Here is a 21,602-nt window from a genome sequence, read left to right as displayed (position 1 = left end):
CATAGATTGTTAAGTCGCTAAGATGATGAAGTTAATCATAGCATTCTCCTCTTTCATCTACTAAATGATGTTTTCCTACAATCATTGAGTTTAGCAATGACAAAGTCAATGAGATTATGATTCCAAGTCGAATCCACTTAAGCCGCCACTACTAGTTTTTCAGTAAGAGTTCAGTTGAAGAAAAAATACCTCTTGTTTTAGGTAGAGTTTAAATAAGCAATTATTGGCCGGAGGTCAGATCTTTCGAACCATAGATAGCAGATTGTTTCCATTGGAAAGAGTTCGAACTACGAGCAATCTGATAGAGAATGATCAAGTATGGATCATATAAAGTGGGAATAGTGTTAACCTCTCCATGAAAGATGGTTTCCATAATTGTTTAGGTCCCATAATCCATTTTACGATACAAACGGCCAGAATGAAGGGAAAGAACCCTCCCAATGAGGGCACCTCCTTCCTTTCCCAAGTTATCAAGGATATCGTTAAAATTCCTGGTAAGAAGCCATGGGGATTCTCCTACCGTACCCAACAAGGAGAATTTGGTCTAAAGATCTGCCCTATTCCCCGATAAAGTTTTTCCATTGATGAAGGACACAAAAGAGGAGGCACCTATAGATTAACTTCCACATCAATCAAGTTCGGCTTTGCCTCTAAATTTCTAGTGTCGATGCCATCCTTCCAGAGAAGTAGCAGAGCCCCGCTTTGTCATGCAAGTGGAACTAGGAAGAAGTTTGGATACCATAGACTTTCCAGTTTGTTCCTGATGAAATCATCACTATTTTTTATCTCCATGAGAAACATAATATCCGAAGAGATACTTTGATGTATTTCTTTAAGAAGCTGAATTGTCAAGATGTTTCCCAGACCTTGAAAATTCCAGCTCAAAATCACTAAGGAGGAGGAGGAGGAGGAGACTGAAAATCAACTCTCTCCCTTCTTGAAGATAGTATTGACACCATATTAGAGATACCCGAATTTGATCTTTGGTTACTCTGTCAAACATCTGTATTGGTATGGAAGATTTGCGACTAGAGCACAAAAGATTTTGAGGTGGATTCTTTGGTCTAGCCACACTGGCTTTCTTGAGAATCAGTCCTTGTAAGAGTCTCTCTCAATGCGTTATTTGCTGGCGGCTTTGTAACCTTACGTTTCCCAGCTTGTTTACTTGCTAGGAGTCACAACAACATTTTGTAAGCTCCTGCACTGGATCCAGTGTCTATACTTCCACCAAAGCGAAGAGCATCAGGCGTATGAACGTCTGAAGAAACTAGAGGGAAGACTGGACTGGTGAGCAAGATCTCCGGAGCCACTCCATCATACTGGATCTGCACATCTTGTAATTTACCTGAATCAGCGTTGGAAGAAGCCCGCATTGGGAGGAGATCACAAAGATCAGGCCCCAAGAGGCATTCTAGAGCAGACATTCGCTCTCTAGAATTTGAGTTTCCCCTTCCAGAATTATGTATACCAAGAGTACGGACTAAAGAGGCAGAAGCAACACCCATGTCTTGAGATCTGTCGAGCCCTCTGGATTTTGAGGAAATGAGATTACGCCGGACCTCCGTTGCTGGATGGAGAAATGAAAGAGGTATCTTGGTGACAGTTAACAACCGAAACATGTCTTCCCGATGAGTGGTGAGATTCTCAATTTTCATATTAGTGGGTGTGCCCAGAATTGGAATCATTTTGAATGAGTCAAGGAGGGTGACGTTGCTCCTCAGGGTGACGATACCTACGAAGATCATTATGACGATGTTTCTCAGCTTCAATCCTCTGAATAACAATGCTTCGTGTGATCCCCAACATTCTATCTTTTGGAATAGTTTAGTTCATTGGCCTTGAAAGGCAATATCTCTCTTCGTGGAGGAGTAACAAGTAAACGAATTTTTGATTTTGAGATATTCAAATTACACCACAGTAGTTTCATCTGTATGGAGGATACTCTCCATCGTCACTTCTAGGGGTTAGAGCATCCTTAATGTTTCAAGCCGAGTCATGACCAAGCTCCTTTTCGATAACAAAGATAGCTTCATTCGTCCAGAAATGAAGGGAATGTTGTGGATCTTGCCAAAAGGAGATGTTAGATGGGAGTTGCTCGGACACAACTTCCCATCGTTGAAAAAATAACATCCATCTCTTTTAGTGATATGGAGCTTTGGCTAAAACATTGAGTAGATCCTTTTCCGATTAAAAGCGAAATGGAAACTTATCTAGACCTGGTCTCTTCCTACCACTCTACTCTCGAGATTCCAAACCTATGGAAGGAAGTCAACTACAGCTCATGGTTGTTGAAAATGAGTGTTTTTGATCCGACCTATAATGATCAAATTGTTCGGCTCTTATCAAGTCAGAAGTATTGCTTCTAGAATACAGACATGAAACAAATTTTGGAAGGAGGTGGAGCCACTGTCCATTTCTCTTTCTCAGAGTGAAAGTAACGTCAAGCCATTGTTGTAAAGGAACAAAAAGAATTTAAACTGAACTATAAGGTACATCCAAGTGTTATAAATGACTTATGTTGTCGGTAGTAGCTAAATAATGAAATTATAACAACTCAAGGCTTCAAACCGCTTCTGAAAGAGTCAAACTTCCTGAACCTATCCATAAAAAGATTGTTATTGAAATCTGAAATCAGGTAGTGTTCACCAAAAGAGACAAATAAACGGCAATGATGCTCTTGCCTAACTCACCAATGGCATCGGGGACGGATCCCGGCAAAAAAAAAGACAAAGGCGGTTTGAAATTTAAAAACTTTTCCAAAATAGTTAAAATCAGTTAAGAATTGTAAAATAGGGGGCTGAAACCAGTTGGTTGATAATTGACTAGAAAAATATGTTTACGAAGATTCTAGAAAAAATAGAATCTAAAAATAATCCACTTACTTTTTTTATCTTAGTCATTCATTTTTTCGTACTAATGTTACGTTTGCCGGAAATCATTTTATAATAGAAATTCGTCGAAACAGATAAATTACAAACACATAAATATATACTACAAAATATCTTTTTTAATTCGTTGATTTTAGTTAAAATTTGGATCAGAAATATATAAATGACAAAATAATATAAAATTTAAAAAAATAAATCTGAAGAAAAAAAATTGACATCAAACAATCATTCAATTGAAAACAATATTTACGACTGAAAAAATATTTCTTAACATATAAAAATATGATAAAAACATATGAAACCAAAATTAAATTGGAATCCTTAACTTGAAACAATACAACAATGGTCTAAATTTAAAAAAAACTACTTAATACAATAAATACTCTATAAATTAATAATCTTGGCACTATAAAATTTTATTAATTTATAGAATTATTAATTTATGTTTTTATATTTTTATATTTTTATATTTTTAGAATATATTTTATAAAATAAGAAATATTCTATTTTTTGTTTTTATATAAATATATATTAATTAAATTTTAAATTTTGGCTTTTATATCATTTTTGTTATATTATTTGGTATATACAAAATATGTTTCATAGAATTTAAATATATTTTTAGATATATTGTATTCAAATATTATCAAAATATATTGAAATATTAAGAAACAATATAGATGAACTTTATTATGAATATAAAAAATAATATAGTGTTTTATTTGTACTTATATAAATTATTAATTTATAATTTTAGTAGGACTTTATTTTTGCATAGAATTTTATTTAAAAAATATTATCTTATTATTTTATTTATTTATATCATATTTTGAATCAGTGAAACTCATAACCAATTTTTTTTAAATAATTTAGTGTGTCATTAATTTATCGAATATTAATTTATAGAGTTTTTACTGTTAATGAAATTTTAATATTTTATTTTTGATTTATATTTTCTCCAAAATAAAATCAAAATAGTAACCGAGTAAGGGAAAAATTTCAATGTTAACCAAAAACCGACCAATCCAAATTAAACCGAGATAAACCCCAATAGCCAAGTGGTTGAATATGTATCGATAGCCAATAACTCATTTGGCCTTAGCCAATATCTTTTGTGGTATAATCGTATGCCTGGAGCCAATCTCTATTATGTCTCTCTTTGTCTCTATGTTCAGAGAGAAATGGCCGCTTGAACAGTAACAATTCCATGCTTCAAACAATCAAGCTCGATCATCAACCAAACCTTGTACTTAGCTGCAATAAATTATCTAACCACACACTCCTAAGATCCCACCTTTCGTACCTCCAAAAAGTATATTTTTCTCCTCAGGCGACAGCTCTCTCGACCATTCAAAGTCCTGCCAGAGGCCATCATCGTCAAATTGGAAAAGAAGGATGATACAATTGCTAATCTTAATCCTCCTGCGACCATTTACACTAAGTTCTACTTTGGGAACCTGCCTTACAAGTTACAATGCAACTCTCGCTCAGATCATCCAAGATTTTGCCAACCCTGAGAGCTTGTCGAGGTTCCTTACAACAGAGACATATGACAAAGTCGTGGATTCGCTTATGTAACAATGAGCAATGTCGAAGGTTGCAGTATCACTTATCTAAAACCTCGATGGAATAAGTGAAAGTTAAAAGGTTCGAAGTTTTAAAAAAGAAAGAAAATGTCATGTTTCTGTTTGAATTGTTGTATGTATCCTTTTCAGGAGTATCTTGGTCGGACTTTGAAGGTGAACTATGCAGACAAGGTCCTGTTCATTTGTACATCTCGAAGATGCATCCAGATGGTCCATCTAGATGTCCTACCCAGATGCTCCATCTGGGTGTTGTTTATTTCTTCATTTCGTTCATGCATCCAGATGAATCATCTGAATGCAACTATGTTCGTTTGATTTTCATTTTTTAACTTCCATTTGCATCCAGGTGAACTTGTTAATAAAATGACTAAAATATAATTTTTAATGTTTCGGCGGAAAAATAGCATTTTAACGGTTTTGGCTGAAAATATATTTGCGGTTTTTGAGGAAATATGTGTTTTTCGCGAAAAATGCATTTTTATGGTTTTGACGGAAAATACGTTTTATGGGTTTGGCGGAAAATACGTTTTTGCGGTTTGGATGGAAAAAGTGTGTTTTGAAGTTTTGGCGGGAAAAGTATTTTTTCACGATTTTGGAGGGAAAAGTTATTTTTTGCGACTTTGGCTTGGAAAATTATTTTGGCGGTTTTGGCGGAAAAGTATTTTTTTTTGGTTTTGGCGGGAAAATACATTTTTCCGGTTTTGGTGGGAAAATTCAGTTTTCCGGTTTTGGCGGGAAAAATGCTCTTTTCCGGTTTTCGCGGGAAAATGCGTTTTTCCGGTTTTGGCGGGAAGATACTTTTTCCGGTTTTGGCGGGAAAATTCGTTTTCCGGTTTTGGCGGGAAAATTCGTTTTTCGGTTTTGGCGGGAAAATGCGTTTTTCCGGTTTTGGCGGGAAAATGCGTTTTTCCGGTTTTAGCGGGAAAATACGTTTTCCGGTTTTGGCGGGAAAATACGTTTTTCCGGTTTTGGCGGGAAAATTTCATTTTCCGGTTTTGGCGGTAAAATTGTGTTTTTCAGTTTTGGCGGGAAAATGCGTTTTCCGGTTTTGGCGGGAAAATTCACTTTTCCGGTTTTGGCGGGAAAATGCGTTTTTCCGGTTTTAGCGGGAAAATGCATTTTTCCGGTTTTAGCAGGAAATGCATTTTTCCGGTTTTAGCGGGAAAATGCGTTTTTCCGGTTTTGGCGGGGAAAATTTTGTTTACCGGTTTTGGCGGGAAATTGTGTTTTTCGGTTTTGGTGAGAAAATGCGTTTTTTTCTTGTTTTGGCGGGAAAATGCTTTTTGCGGTTTTGGCCGGAAAATGCTTTTTGGAGTTTTGGCGGGAATATGCGTTTTTTGGTTTTGGCGGGAAAATGCGTTTTTTCGGTTTTGGTCGAAAAGTGTGGTTTTACTGGTTTAGCCGAAACATGTGTTTTTATGAAAATGTGTGTTTTATGTTTTTTGCGGAAAACCGCATCTTGCGGTTTTGGCGGGAAAGTGTGTTTTTCAGTTTTTGCGAGAAAATGCATTTTTTGGTTATAGCGGAAAAATGTATATGCAAAAAATAGAATTTACGATTTGAAAATAATATTTTAATTTTAAAAGGTCATTTTTGTCATTTATCATTTTGGACTGAACTAGATGCATCTGCATCCACATGCACCATCAAGACTCACCTTCATTTGGGTGAGAATTTGAGATGAGTTTTGAAAAATTCAGCTGGGTGATCCATCTGGATGTAGCATTATAATGCACAAAACGAACATCAATATGCATCTTCACCCAGATGGATCACCTGGGTGAGCAAACGAACAGGGCCCAAACCAAAACCTGACAAAGAACCTCCGTATCCAGAAACAGAGTACAAGCTGTTTGTTCGAGGACAGCCACTTCCGAGTCATAAGGTGATGCGTTTATAGAGTGTGGAGATGTGGTTAGTGCTAGAGTTTTATATGACGGAGATACAGAGAAATCACAGGGTTATGGCTTTGTATGTTACTCTTCCAAAGCATAAATGGAAACCACGATTGAATCACTTGATGGATTTGAGCTTGCGAGTAAACCTGGCTTAAGAGAAGATACAACAACACTGTGGAACCATTTTGAGCTTTTTACATTAGATAAACCTGGCTCAGTAGTTTTATGATCCCATCAATAATACTACCTCTACTGAACCAAACAGATCTTTACTTCTCAAGGTTCCAACCAAACAGTTCATTACACTCTAAGCTAGAAAACAGTCTCGTAATTTTTTTGTAAGAACTCAAAAGCACCAAACCAATGGTCAATTGCGCAATTTAGAACTCAAAATTCCCTATATCTACAACTCTTTCTGATTGGAGGAAACATGAACCCTCAGAAGAAATACTCTGATATGATAAGTTGATAAAACAAAAAAAAAGATTGTGGAATCATTTTGAGCCTAGCGAGCCAAATAAACTAAAAGATCAACCAAAATTGATGCTTTAAGGTTCGGTAATATCAGTACCAGTCCACATAATCATGTTCCCATTTCATTTCGACTTGTGGTTAAAACGGTATTTGACTGCAATGACGTTAAAATATATGATCAAGAGTGTACAAGGACCTGCAAGAAACTCCCAAAGTATGTTTAACATATCACAATGACAGAAAAAAAAACAAAAAGGTTACTTTAGCGAATCAAAAGAATTGACTCGGCTGAATTCTGTTTAGTCATATACTCATGTCTTGGAACAATAATGAGTTGTGAGAGTAGATAACTAATCACCAAACTATCCCAAAACTCAATACTCGAGACTTAAGCGGTTCGATGAGTCTTTAAACTACAAAGTTCACCGAAATTAAACAATCTACATCACTCTAATCCCATATAGTTTGAGCTTCGAAGGATACAGAGTCACGATAAAAACAAGCAAATATTGTAAAATGATTATGATCTTCATTTTAGTCTGTTCGATCCGATGGTAAATGGATTCTGGGTTGGTGAAGATAGGCACAAACTGTTAAAGAAAGTTATAGGTAGAGATGAATTTTTTTTAAAAACTGAGAGAGGCTTAAAAAAAAAAAAAAGAGGCCTGTCAGACAACCGTGCGACCACTCCGGAGAGGTCAGACCAAGCCGGATAGCGATCCTCTACAGTGCGGAGAGTCCAAGGACTGTCGTAGCCGTTAATCACACTCAGGTCGCACGGCCATGATTCATCAACCAGGTTTAGGGGCCTGTCTCCTTAGAAATCAAGGATACAGAGGTACGAGCCTATAGAACAGATCCTGTTCAAGTAAGGTCGTGACCGCTACCTTCTTCTCTTCGCTATATAAACAACACAGTTTCTTTCCGTATGTTCCGATGTGGGAGGAATAAACAACTTCAAATGCCCAATACGCCACCGTTTCAAATCTAACACACTAATGCCTCTGATACGCCATCGTTTAGTTATCTCAATGTCTGATGAAAGAAGCTGGTGAAACCAAGGTTTATTTTCTTAAAGATCAGAATCTCATTTTGCTTAAACCCTTTTCTATTGGCGTTTCTTGGAAGTCTCTTCCGTTTTGGGTGTCTCAGTGGCTCTACGAGATTCTGGGTTCGGAAGATCATTGTTTGATGGGTTTCTATTAGACTTTGATGTCGAAGTTTTGAACCGAAGCAAAATAATGAGACTACCAGATTTATCTGAAGACTCCTAACAGGGAGTAATTGATGATTCTCTCCCACGAACCACGCTTGTTCTTTATGACTTCGTTTGTGTCGGGATCATTACAGTAAATCATATTTAGGAGACAACTATGAATCTAGATCATGAAAAGAAACATAATTTGTAGAAAAAAGCGACAAAACTTGATGGTGCCTGATATATCATTCACGACTTAAAAGCAAAGACTCTTTTATCTATTGTCTGTTTTGCATGTGTCTTGGGTTATGAACTACATTTCCCTTACCCATCTAATTGTCTTGTGTATCCGAATAGTACCAGCACATTTATAAAGCAAAACAGAAAAAGAAAGCAATTCATATGTTATGGGTTTGGCTTTTAAGATATTATGATCGTCTCTCTGACTTGGCGGAAAAGGCGGGGAACTGTCCTTTGTGTAACTTTCCCTTGGAGCTTGCGCCTACGGTAGGACTCTCGGATGTGGCAAGGCCTGATGTGTTCTGTCTCGTTCCTTTTCACCATAATCAGTCGAGCTGTTTCCACAAGTTTACAGATAAATGTTAATCAATGTAATTTATAGGATGACAATTTTCACATATACCAGGAAGCGTTTCATGTTATAGATAGAAGAAGCATCAACAACACTAGGCCAAGCTCTCCACCAAGGAGAATCAAAACAGAGTAATCTACAGCTGATTCATATATCAAGATGTTACCTTTTGGTTGATAAAATTTAGTGTTAGAGAAAATCTTGTTCACATATCAGAGATCATTCCTAAACCATCGTCCAAAGTTGCATTTTCATCTTAACAACAACCATAATTCCAAGAACATATGTCGCCTTGTCATAGCAATAAATCTCTCATACAAACTTTAAACATTGAGTATAATTACTTTTTGGTTTTTTTTTTCTCTACTCTTTGGCCAATGGAACATTACACCACTAATACAAAAACAACAATCCAACGAGATCAGCCATGAGGCCATATCGCATTTGTTTTACAGAGTGGAAATGGTGATGATTTATTTAAGATTATGTTAAAAAAAAATGGCGCTGATATGTAGAGAGATAAGAGAAACGCTTGGTTTCAAGAAACTAATTTTGGTTACGAACATAAGCCTAATCTTGCAAATCACATTTTTCTTGCATATCTCATGTATTTTGAGGAAACTGTGGTGCTTTCTGAAGATCAAGCAAGATAGTTAAACACGGTTACTTGACAAGGACGTTACTGGTGTGTCTTAAATCTGATAGTTTGCGTGAAACTTTTGTTGCCAGAGAATAAACCTTACAAGACATATCTCTGTGATGATGCAGGTTGAGTAACTCTGCTGATCTTGAATGGAACAAAACTGTGGAGCCTATTATGAGAATGTACACCGTGATTGTTCTGATGGATACACTACAGAACTAAAAGGAAGTTCTGACATCAAGATGCTGACAGACTTTGCTTCTTGTCAAGCCAAGGAACCTACTGGAACAACTAGAATAAGCTAACTTGATTTGACAATATCAAGTTACTGCTGCTGCTGCTAATATCGTTGTCTATATGCGATCTGCGTTCTTGGTGCTAAAAAACCTATATCATAATTGTTGGGATTGTGAAATCCCGTGTCCAACTCTATATTATCCGATTAGTACGATATTGTCCACTTTGGGCCTAATTGGCAAGCCCGCATGGATTTACTTTTGGTTTCCATCCCAAAAGGCCTTGTACTATTAGAGTTGGACATCTCTTTATATATTAGACACTCCTTGTCTAATTCTCCAATGTGGGACTTAGTTTGTTATATCACATTCTCCCCTTCAAACTAAGGATCACATTCATCTCGTGTTCCACAACTGACTTCCAGAATCTTCTGACTTGATTTCTGCCACACACCTCTCATTCCTAACTCATAGGATACCCATTCATCACTCATTCATCACTCAAAGGGTATTTCGGTCTTTCTTGCAGATTTCTCGTCAACCGGCTCTGATACCAATTGTTGGGATTGTAAAATCCCGTGTCCAACTCTATATTATCCGATTAGTACGATATTGTCCACTTTGGGCCTAATTGGCAAGCCCGCATGGATTTACTTTTGGTTTCCATCCCAAAAGGCCTCGTACTATTAGAGTTGGACATCTCTTTATATATTAGACACTCCTTATCTAATTATCCAATGTGAGACTTAGTTTGTTATATCACAATAATTAGAATACAGAGGGAGAAATAAAACTCACAGGCTCTTATGAATCATTATCAATTAAGAAACTATATCATAGCTAGAATACAGAGGGAGGAAAAAAAAAAGAGTCAGAGACTTTATGAATCATGATCAAAACGTGACACTGAATAGAAATGGAATCTGGAATATATACAACCTTCTCGTGAATCATGATAAAAATGTGACAGTGAATAGAAATGAAATATGTACAATGAGCTCTGGTGAATCATGATGATCATCAATGCTATAATTACCTCCGACCTCGCTTGATAACGCACAACACTTTATCCTTCATTGCGTCTTCGACAAGCCTATACTCTTCCATAATCCAGGTTCTCAACACTTGTTCTCCGTCCACAATATCAAAATATCTTCCTTTGTCCTCTTCGTAAAACTTGAAGACCCTCTTGTAACCCATCACCTCATGGCTCATCGAGAAGTTCGCATTATCCTCTTCCACGATCCTCCAGCGACCGCTTTCACACCCGTCGGTGTAACCACAAGCCTCTGTTCGGTTAGCGAAGACGCAGAGTCCAGATGCTGTAGACCTCTTATCTTCATGATCCACAAGCGTCGATGGATGCACGCGGTAGATGTCGTTGGTAACGTAGCAAGGCCACTCGTTTCCACCAGAATCAAATATCACCTGCAGATAATATGCACCATCGTCTTGTTGATTGGCTAAACGGATTCCATAAGCTGTCAGCGACTACGTTGCAGGAAGCGGATCTGCTGAGTACGAGAAGTGCTTGGCTAGCAAGAAACTGATCTCGGTTTGGAACAAAAGCTGAATCTTGCAAACAACGTGGTCTTGCTTAGGGTTCCATTTACTCGGAACCCTGTACTGCTCCATCACCCAAGTTCTCTTGTAACCTCTCGCTTGCGTTTCTCCGCAGAACTTGAGGATCTTCTTGAACCCTAGAATCTTCCCAGTATCCTCGTCTTTGATCAGTTTATCATGACCTATGATCCTCCAGCCACCACAGCCGCATCCATCGGTTCTACCACAGGCTTCTGTTCTTGGGTAAACGAATACGACGAAAGGGTTCTCGGATTCGAAAACCTCGCTTGGATTCTTGGTGAACACGTCTCTGTCTTCCATGAACTCTTCAGGCCATGATTCTCCGTTGTCGTTGATACTTTGCAGATAAATTGACATCATTTTCTCGTCAGTTGCTTTGCTGTGATCGTCTTTGACGTCCGGATACTTTGCTGCCCGGATCTCCTCCATAGTGAAACTCAGTCTCGATCAATAGTTAAGAAAAAACTATGGAGATGAAGGTGTCTAGAGTGAAAGAAATGCAAGAAGCAAGCAGAAGAATAGTTGTTTCTTGGAGATGAAGGGAATAAGAACGAGTGTCGATGGAGTTGCTTATATAGTTTTCCAAGTTGATTATCAGCAAAAGTTTTAATACATACCTGTAACTGTTTTGTACGTATATTTATCCTATGCGATGCCATACATTAAAATAAGATGCATTTTAAAAAAATACTTACCACTATTTCGTTCTTCTTCATATTTAACATATTAGTCTTAAAACGTATTTTGATCCAGGTTTTTAAAACGTGAAATTAACATTTGGTTGGCAAGGAAATTATTTAATGAAAATTATAAATTTTACATTTTTAATTTTGTTTTACATAATTTACCATTTAATTTGTGTACCTGATTATTAAAATAGATTTATAGGTGTGACAAGTTTTGTTTTTTGAAAAAATCGTGACATGTATTATATAAAAATTTATTTAATAGTTATGTTAAATTTTAACATGTATTATAACACGTGATCATAATCTATAAGGAATTAAAAAAAATTAACAAAATAACAAAATAACTCTAAAATTTTATATATATACAAGATATGAGTCTGTTGCGTTGCAACGGGTTTTGTTTGATACTTTAATTTTATAAAAACTATAATATAATAAATCATTTTATTATAGTTTTATAATTGTTTTAAAATATATTGTTTGAGATTTATTTTATAATAAAACCGTTTTCACACATAAGTTCAAGTTAATATTTGTATTTTATAACAATTTATGCATAGATTAATTGTTATAAATTTTGTACATAGGATTAGAAAAAATAATATACCTAAACGTTTAAACTGAACACAACCCAAAATAAAAAAAATTGAATGAAAAGTAAAAAAAAATGAAAGTCAAATCGACCAATCAAGTCAATGACAACATTATACATGTTCTTATGTACTAAAAATTAATATTTTATTAAATAAGTATTTAAAATTTTATTTTGCTGGGATTTAAAAAAAAAACGGAAAACATAATATTTTATAAATCTCATTTTTATTACAATTAAAAAATAAAATAAAAAAATATTAAATACTCTTTTACAATTTTGTTAAATATTTTAGAAAACAATTATTGTCATATAACATATTACAATTATCTTCTCTTTAGAATTTCAGAAAAAAGAATTGCTATGAAATAGTTATTTTAGTTATTAATAAATCATTTTAAAATTATTGTTTGTATCAATAATAATTTTATACTTATTTTTTTAATTAATAATTTTTAGTATCATGTTCATCATTAAATACTCTCTTAAAAATATTATCAAATAAAGTTTTACAATTTTCTTTTGGTTAAGACTTAAAAATTTGATACAAATTTTTTTTTAAGGGTTTTTTTTATAAAACAAAAAGAAAAAAACTATCAAATATTATTTTATAGTTTTTAAGGATTTTTAAAGAGGAAGTTATATTACATAATCTTTTACAATTTTATTTTGTCTAGGACTTAGAAAAATAAAATTTCTATCAAATAATTACTTCCAGTTAATATTAACTACTTTTAAAAGTTGCATTTTCAAAATTTGTTGTTTTCAATATCACTAATATTTTTATAATTTTTATTGTTAATTAAATCATTGTTACTATCATGATTATCATTAATTTTTTAAGTAAAAAAATACTATTAAATAAAATTTTACATTCTCTCTAGTTAGGATTAAAAAAAAAATCTTAATTGGTTAAGATTAGAAAAGAAATTTGTTTTTAGAAATCTTTTTTTTTTAAAGATTTTAGGAAAAGAAGAATTTTTAATTTACACATTCACAATCTATTTTTTTTAATTGACACATGTCACAATCATATCAGGTGAAATATTTGATGTTTATTTTGGTTTTTATTTTTTTTTTAACACAAAATTATTAAATGTAAAGTTATTTAATTATAAATAAAGTAAGATTACTTACTTTTCTACTTTTTATTTTAATTAGACTTTTAAAAAGAAATTAATTATTTTCTAGTTAGTTTTTCTTTTAGTTTTTTATACAACTATTTTATTTCTAATAGAAAAAAATTATGTTTAATTATTTATTTATTTTGTCTTATATATAAAACACATATCCATCATATTCACACATACTCATGTACGACAACAACATCAAAATTAAAAATTATGTTGTATCAAGAAATTAAAAGATGTAATAAGGATAATAAAATGTTGAGTTGCATCAAAAAATTAAATGAAAATCCCAGGTAATACTTTTCATGTAAATAATATTGTGTTTTGTAGAAATAATACGTGGAAGTTTAAATCTAAATATAGATGTGAAATATAGATGTAGTTTTTTTCAAAATTTGTTTTTATTATCTTATAATATATATTTTAATCATTATATATTTAAACACATGTCACAATATTAGAAAGAAAACTTATATCAAATAATATTTTGTAATTATCTTTTTATTAGGATTTTAAAAATGGAAAATTACTATTAAATAATATTTATAATTACTTTTTAATAAAATTTGTTTTTGTTAATATCTTATTATATATATTTTTAATTATGAGATAGATTAACACATGTCACAATCTTAAATATATAATTGACATATGTCACGATCATGTTAATTAGCAATTTTGAAGAACCAAACTTTATATAATAAGATTACATCGATTTATAATATTTATATTTTAGGAAATAAAAATGTTTATATAAATTTAATACAAAAATCAAAGTATGATAACATGTTTGTATTTTATTATAGTTAATATGTTTAATAGAATTTGATTGGTATCCACTCCTTGGCAAGCTATTTCTAAAACTCTATCGGATTTGATCAATGAGAGTCTTATCTGCAAACAAATCAACACGTCAAGGTCTGAACCAAACAGGTTTTAATATTCGAAATGTTCTTGTCTCCGTTTTAGAGCTTTAGCTCAATTGTTTGCGAGAGAACATAAGCACCAAACGCTCAAACTAGTACGCAAAGTAGCCTTAATAGTACTATCTCTTAGACAAGAATTTTTACATCACGACGTAAATCATCGTAGAGAGGTTCTATAAGGAAAGATCAACTCAAAATTGTAGTAACAATTCTCTCCCTGCTTCCATGATTCATAAGCGGTCCTTAAATTTCCACATCTACTTAACAATGGATTGAGATTATGGTATGCGAGTGAAGATAAATATGAAACAACACAGCTTGAAAAGGAAGAAGACAAATGTAGAATTTGGAACGGTGAAAACTGGGTTATGAAACAATTAGAAAAAATTATGGGTTGAATGTAAAAGAAAACTAAAAATTGTGTGGAAAAACAAAAGCTCAAACGACATTTAAAAATTGGAAGGCGAAAAACGAAAAATAAAGAACTTCTCTAAACATTACCGATGTGGGACAAATAAAGAACTAAACATCCCAAAATGCTGCGGCTCAGCACACAAGTGTCCCCTGATACGCCATCGTTTAGTGGGTTATCTGAAGATAGATAGAAAAGGAGGTTTATCCTGTCATTTGCTTAAACCCTAAACCCTTTTAGATTGGGTATTCATCTCTTATCCGCCGTTTACTTTCCGATGATTCTCTCACGCTCTGTCTCTGTTCTTCATTCCTGTCGAATTTCCTCGGCGCCGAAACTCATATCCCACAAGCTTAAGGTCTCGTTCCCTCTCGCTTATGGTTCTTCCGCGTTGATCTCTCTCAATCGATCCGAATCGAGATGGGTTCGTGTGTTCGCGTCTGCTACTGAGACTGAGACTGAAGTAGAGAGAAAAGGAAACGACACGTTTTTTGCGGACCAAGCCGTTTCTTGGAAGTCTCTTGGGTTGTCGGATAAGGTCTCAGTGGCTCTTCGAGATTCTGGGTTCGGAAGACCCTCTCTTACTCAGGTAAACGTTTTCAATTTTTGTGACTTTTAACTTAGAGAAGCACTTGTTGATTGTGAAATGATGAGTTTAGTTTTAAAGTTTTAAGTTTTGAAAGTAAATTGAGAATCTTTCTTACTACTAAATTGAGTTTGTGGGTTTAGTTACTTATAATTGTTACTTTGGTCGGACTACAATCAAGATTTAAGACAGATAAGTTGTGAAAGCAAAGTAAGAATCTTTCTACTACTAAATTCAAAGGATGATTCTATACTATTTTTTACCTGTTAGGCGGTTTGCATTCCATCGATATTGTCCGGGAAAGATGTGGTTGTTGCAGCAGAAACAGGGAGTGGCAAAACACATGGATATCTTGCTCCAATTATCCATCAGTTAACCAACACCAACACCGCTCTTGATTCCGAGGGAGAAGAAAAGCGGGTGCCACTTAAGACCATCTCTCTTGTTCTCTGCCCTAACGTCATGCTATGTGAACAAGTTGTTCGGATGGTTAATGGTCTTCTTGGAGAGGACGGTCATCCTCTTCTCAGAGTTGAAGCTGTTTGTGGCTCACAGGTATAAACCATTTCATGTATCTGTCTTTCTGTTTCTTGGTATCTGTACCTGAATATGGGAAGTTGCGTTTTGCTTCAGGGTTGGCCTGATAAACAGCCTGATATTATTGTTTCGACCCCTGCTGCTCTCTTGAATAACATTGAGCCTAAAAGAAACAGGCGTGTGGAGTTTCTTCGATCTGTCAAATATGTGGTATGCTTTCTTTTGCTTAGAAGCTCTCTTGTATTCTGTGCTCTTATCTCTTGATGAGTATTTTGTTTCGCCTTGCAGGTGTTTGATGAAGCTGATATGCTTCTCTGCGGAAGCTTCCAGAATCAGATTATCCGTCTCATAAACATGCTGCGTTTTGATGAGAAACAAGTGTCTCGTTTGGCTACTTCCAAATTTGGAAAACCGTTGGAGATTGATGCAGAATCTTCAGCACAATTTGATTTAGAGAATGAGGATGATGCAGATTTTGAAGAAGACGGGTCTATCTCTGATGAAGAGGAGGAAGAGGAACTCGAGTATCTTGATGATACCACACAAATCCCTACCGTTGAAAATGGAGCTGGTCCTGATATTAGAAAGGGGTGGAGAAGAGTGAGAAAGATCTATACCCGTAGCAAGCAGTATATTTTCATTGCAGCCACACTTCCGGTTAACGGGAAGAAAACTGCAGGAGGACTTTTGAAACATATGTTCCAAGATGCTGTCTGGGTTAGCGGAAACTTTCTTCACCGAAACAGTCCTAGGTGAGATCTTCTCTCTCTTTCATATGCTTTGCTTATCTTGATGTATTAGTTCGTAAGACTCCGACTCAAGAGTTGTGATTGTCTTTGCTATGTTGCAGACTAAAGCAGAAATGGGTTGAAGTCACAGTCGACACACAAGTTGATGCTCTCATAGAGGCTGTAAACAACAGTAGCACAGACAGGACGATGGTGTTTGCAAATACAGTTGAGGCGGTTGAAGCAGTAGCCGACATATTGGAGAAAGCTAGTATCCAGTGCTATCGTTATCATAAGAACCATACACTTGAAGAGCGTGCTAATATATTAGCTGATTTCAGAGAAAACGGTGGTGTCTTTGTCTGTACTGACGCAGCTGCACGTGGAGTTGATGTTCCTAACGTCTCACACGTTATTCAGGTTGCTTTTTCTAATTTTCAACTCCCACACACTTTGAAGTACTCAACTCTCTAAAACTACTGTGTGATTTGCAGGCGGATTTTTCTAGTTCTGCGGTGGATTTTCTTCACAGGATAGGTCGAACAGCTAGAGCTGGGCAATACGGAACGGTGACGAGTCTATACACTGAGGCTAACCGTGATTTAGTGGAAGCAATCCGTGAAGCAGTGAAGACGGGTCAGCCAGTGGTATAAGTTCTATCAAAACTCACATGAATCTACCTTCTGGTCACCTAGCAATAACAATAGCATATTATTTCTGGTGTTTCACTCTCGTTTTATGTATATATGAAATATGCAGGAAACTGCATTTAGCAGGAAAAGAGGTTTCAGGAACAAGCTAAAGAAGAGAGGTGAGAAACTAGAATCCATGGTTGCAAAACATTGTGAAAGATAAAGAAGTTGAGATAAAACTAAAAGCATTGTGTTTTATTATGTTTCAGCTTTCTTGAAAGCCGGAGAAGCAAAGGAGTCTCAAGCTGTGCGAGCTTAAGTAGTATTATGTTGTTGTGTTTTTCTTTGTTGTATATAAAACTACCGCAAAATCAGTTTAGAACCTCTGTCACTTTGTTGTTTCAATAAAAAGAGAGAATATGATCCTTTTTTAAGTTTCAGCTTAATTGTTTTCATACCTTTCCGACTATTTAAGTGGAAAGTTAAAAATGTCAGAAATTTAGATAAATTTAAATAGATAATATGAGACAAATAGTTTAATTTTCATTTCATATTTAGCAAGAGAAATACCTTATGATAGCTTTCAAAAGATTTTTTTTAATCACAAATATAGTATCCAAGGTTTAAAATGACCAAAATATGTTCTATTATAGAGATAAAAAAACACTTATACTCTTATAGTTAATTAATCTAGACATTTTTTATCACAAAAAGAAACAAAGATAAATCTTAATACGAATTCGCAAAGGGAGAGTTGATAATATCAAACCAGTAAGGAAGCGCCGTGCTGACATATAAGAAAACATGTTTCCTTTTCGAGCTTGTCCTAGAAAGAAATCCGCTTGAGTTTTACTGGATCTGACCTCGTATATCACTTTGACATCATGGTAGGTCTCCCACAGAGATTTGAGCTCGCTAAGCTCATATGCGAAGGCTGGCCAATCTTTGGGCGTTTCTATCATTTTGACTAAATCTTGGGAATCAGTGACAAAATGATTGCAGTACCGTCAATGGCGATATAAACATTTTAAAGCCCATGTCAAACTTTTGAGTTGAACATGTAGTGGCAAAATTTTCTTGTAACAACCTTGTAAGCCAAGTAGATCAATTGATCCATCTTGTAGGTGTAGAATCCAGCCCACTCCACTTGTGGGGTCATCATGTTTCCATGAACCATCCACACGGCAAGTGAAAATAGGGGTCTCTATGTGGTTTTCTGGTAAAATTTCTGAGATGAATTCCCTTGGATCATCTTCTTGGTTGGCAATGAACCAAGTGTTGCATTCTCATAATGCCAAGTCTGTAGTATCCATAGGAGAGGAATCTCGTCCATTAAATAATTTCTCATTTCGCACTTTCTAGATATACCATATAAGCCAAAGAAAAACTCGGGTTTCTTCCTCCATAATTCCTCCACTATGGGTCCTTGAAAGTAAGAAGTCCATATTAGTAAAGAGGTTTTGTAACAGAAAAATTCTCGGGTCAAAGGGATTGTCGATAGTGCCCAGCATTGTATAGCGGGAGGGCAGGTAAAGATCATGTGGTTCATTGATTCCTCAGCAACATCGGGGGCAGCTCGGATCATTCCCGACATGTCTCTTAAAGAGTATTTCATTGACAGCTATTGCTCTAGATACACATTTCCATTGGATGTGGCAAAATTTATTTCCTATTTTGAGTTTCCAGATTTTTCCCTTCAAAGGGTTAAGAGAGGGTAGCTGATTTTGAAACTTTCTCTTTTAGCTCTTGCAAGAATATATCCTGATTTAACTGAATATTTTCCAGATTTTGTGAGATTCCAACAGAATCCGTCTGCGCACTAATGGAATGTCGTGCGGATCTAGGAGATTCCTGAGTTTAGTAGTATCCCACTCCTTCTTCACTGGATCAATAAGGTCAGAGACTTTTAAATCAGGCTCATAGACTTGTGGTCTGATAGGTGGCCTTGCACTTTTATCCGGATCCACGGGTCATCCCACACGAGTGTGTGTTCCCCTGTTCCGATAGTCCATCTAAGTCCTTTGGTGACCAGTTCTTTTGCTGCCATAATACTTCTCTATATAAGGTGGTCTGGAAGCTTTAGGCGCTTGGAAGGGGTGTGAATTTCGAAAGCATCTTCCTTTGAGGACTCTTGTGAGTAGGAAATTTGGGTTTGTTCCAATCTCCAAAGTTGCTTAGCCAAAAGGGCAATGTTAAATTCTTCGAGTGATCGGAACCCAATACCTCCATTTTTTTTTGGAAAGGCAGAATTTATCCCATGCTAACCAGTGCATTCCTTTTGAATTAGAGCCTGAGCTCTACCAAAATTTTGAAGTTGCACTAGTTATCTTCTTGCAAAGTCCTTTTGGGAAGAGGTAACACGACATTGGGTATGTTGGTATAGCAAATGCTACAGATTTTAGCATAATCTCTTTACTGGCTTTAGAGAGGTATTTTGCGGTCTATCCATTGACTTTCTTATGGAAATTGTCTTGGACATATGTGAAAGTCTGAGTTTTCGAGCCTTGGAGTTGTTCTGAAATGCTGAGGTATTTTCCATTTAGACGTATGTTTTAGATTTGTGAGGTGAGGTTTGGGGGAGAAGTGGAGTTTATGATTTTCTTAAAAAACATATAACTAAGATTTAAAATAACAAATTAAAAAAATATTATCAAAAAAGAATTTTCAGATTTCAAAATAAAATTTTCAAAACACAAAAAAAAAATTGAAGAAGATTTCGGATTGAATATCTTTCAGAAATTAATAAAAATAATATTTTATTACTATTTATTAAAATATTTATTTATATTTATATATCTATAGATTAATGATATAGTTGTTATTTACCTCTTTAATACAATATCATTTGGTTATTTTCCTTTTTATGTGTATTTTTCTCTAAAAATTTTTTTGGATCTTTTTGAGAGATTTGCCCTTCTAACCTATTAGTTTTTGATGATTTTATAGACTCAGTTTTTACCTAGTTTGAAGGTTTTCTCTGTCTTCGCTCACATCTATCTCTGAAAACATCATTAATGGTTAAAATGTTAGGAATCTCCTGTTTTTTATTCCAACGACGTAATCTAAATCTGATCTTACACAAACCATAACATACATCAAACTACTCACTGTAGAAGCATATGAAACCCATGTTGTATCTTATTTTTCAGTATATGTTTCAGACTTTGTTAACAGCTCAGTATAAAATGTCTAGTAAGAGGAGTACTCAACAATTTAATTTTTCCATGTGAAACTCTTTAACTACTTTTTCAAATACATCTCCTAGATAAGTGAATCAGCTTATATCATATATCTCGAACAATTCTCATAATGAAAATATTTTTCGATGTACCCAAATATTTTTTGGCAAAGGATTTACCAAACTGTTTCTTCAGCTCCTCAGTTCTGTCCAAGTTCCTTCCCTTACCCAATACATATCAACATACAAAAACAAGATGATAAAATCGTTATCACCAAACATATGCACAAATACACATTGCTCTAAAGAAGTCTCTGCATACACATGCTCTCCTATAACCGACTTACATTTTATGTAGCATTGCCTCGGGACTTCCTTTAATCCATAAATCTTTTATAAACGGTAAACCAGATCCTCTTTGCCCTTTTTCCCAAAGATTTCGGTTGTACCATGTAGATTTTTTTTTTTGAAATCACCATGAATGAAAACAATTTTTACATTCATTCCTCAACTTCAAGATCAAAGATCACTGTCAATCCAAGTACAACCCGGATAGATGATATCTTCATAAGAGGAGAAATTATTTCATCATAACCAATTTCCTTCTTTTGGCTGAACCCTTTCAAAACCAATATAGCCTTGTATCGAGGTGATAAACGGGTATCTTCATGCTTAATTCTGAACACTGACTTATTAAGCAATGCCTTCCTACCTTTCGGCAATTCCACTAACTCAAATGTATGATTCTTATTAAAATAATTCATCTCCTCTTCAATAGCGCCAAATCATGTATCCTTATGTTCATCCTCAAAAGTTTCATCAAAGATTTCAGGATCTCCTTTATCAGTAAGTAAAGCATACTCACTATGATCATACCTTGTTTAAAGTTTAGACCTCTTTCAGATTTTCCAACAACAATAGGTTGGTTTTTGGTAGTTGGTGTCTCAATATGATCGTCACCATAATCACAAATACCATCTTCAAGATAATAGATGGGCGAGTTTGGGAAGGCTTTCAAGATAAGGAAAAACAAAGACCTAGATGGAGAGTTGGATCCAAGCTTTCACCCAAGCAGGGGCGGACGCATAGCCAA

The 21,602-nt window shown here is 34.9% G+C and overlaps 2 protein-coding genes, 1 non-coding gene and 1 pseudogene across 3 annotated transcripts; 2 read left to right on the top strand and 2 right to left on the bottom strand.

Moving 5' to 3' along the window:
- Positions 1-4,069: 4,069 nt before the first annotated feature.
- On the top strand, positions 4,070-6,758 carry LOC125576075 (annotated as a pseudogene).
- A 750-nt stretch (positions 6,759-7,508) lies between these two features.
- LOC125579406 lies at positions 7,509-7,724 on the bottom strand. The gene has a single exon (XR_007317431.1). It is a non-coding gene; the product is annotated as a small nucleolar RNA U3 (small nucleolar RNA).
- Positions 7,725-10,547: 2,823 nt separating this feature from the next.
- Positions 10,548-11,528, bottom strand: LOC125575877. The gene is made up of 2 exons (XM_048735059.1): positions 11,016-11,528; positions 10,548-10,943 (listed from the first exon to the last, which is right to left on the bottom strand). The coding sequence occupies exons 1-2, from the start codon at positions 11,526-11,528 to the stop codon at positions 10,548-10,550; spliced, it is 909 nt and encodes a 302-aa protein (XP_048591016.1).
- A 3,466-nt stretch (positions 11,529-14,994) lies between these two features.
- LOC106450173 (DEAD-box ATP-dependent RNA helicase 22) lies at positions 14,995-17,765 on the top strand. Its single transcript, XM_013891830.3, has 8 exons — positions 14,995-15,437; positions 15,705-15,989; positions 16,068-16,181; positions 16,260-16,723; positions 16,822-17,119; positions 17,194-17,346; positions 17,459-17,510; positions 17,601-17,765. The coding sequence occupies exons 1-8, from the start codon at positions 15,126-15,128 to the stop codon at positions 17,648-17,650; spliced, it is 1,728 nt and encodes a 575-aa protein (XP_013747284.2). The 5' UTR covers positions 14,995-15,125; the 3' UTR covers positions 17,651-17,765.
- Positions 17,766-21,602: the final 3,837 nt, after the last annotated feature.

Source organism: Brassica napus, chromosome A1, assembly GCF_020379485.1.
Source record: "Brassica napus cultivar Da-Ae chromosome A1, Da-Ae, whole genome shotgun sequence".
Lineage (NCBI taxonomy): Eukaryota > Viridiplantae > Streptophyta > Magnoliopsida > Brassicales > Brassicaceae > Brassica > Brassica napus.
Note: the sequence above shows the minus strand (reverse complement) of the source record. Positions and strands in the feature narration are given on the sequence as shown.

Excerpts from the sequence above, each read along its gene's own strand:
- LOC125575877 (XM_048735059.1), bottom strand. The coding sequence starts at position 11,528 with ATGGAGGAGATCCGGGCAGCAAAGTATCCGGACGTCAAAGACGATCAC. Across the intron at positions 10,944-11,015 it reads ACTCAGCAGATCCGCTTCCT|GTGATATTTGATTCTGGTGG; the intron begins GCAACGTAGTCG and ends TATTATCTGCAG.
- LOC106450173 (XM_013891830.3), top strand. The coding sequence starts at position 15,126 with ATGATTCTCTCACGCTCTGTCTCTGTTCTTCATTCCTGTCGAATTTCC. Across the intron at positions 16,182-16,259 it reads TTCGATCTGTCAAATATGTG|GTGTTTGATGAAGCTGATAT; the intron begins GTATGCTTTCTT and ends TTCGCCTTGCAG. Across the intron at positions 17,120-17,193 it reads ACGTCTCACACGTTATTCAG|GCGGATTTTTCTAGTTCTGC; the intron begins GTTGCTTTTTCT and ends TGTGATTTGCAG.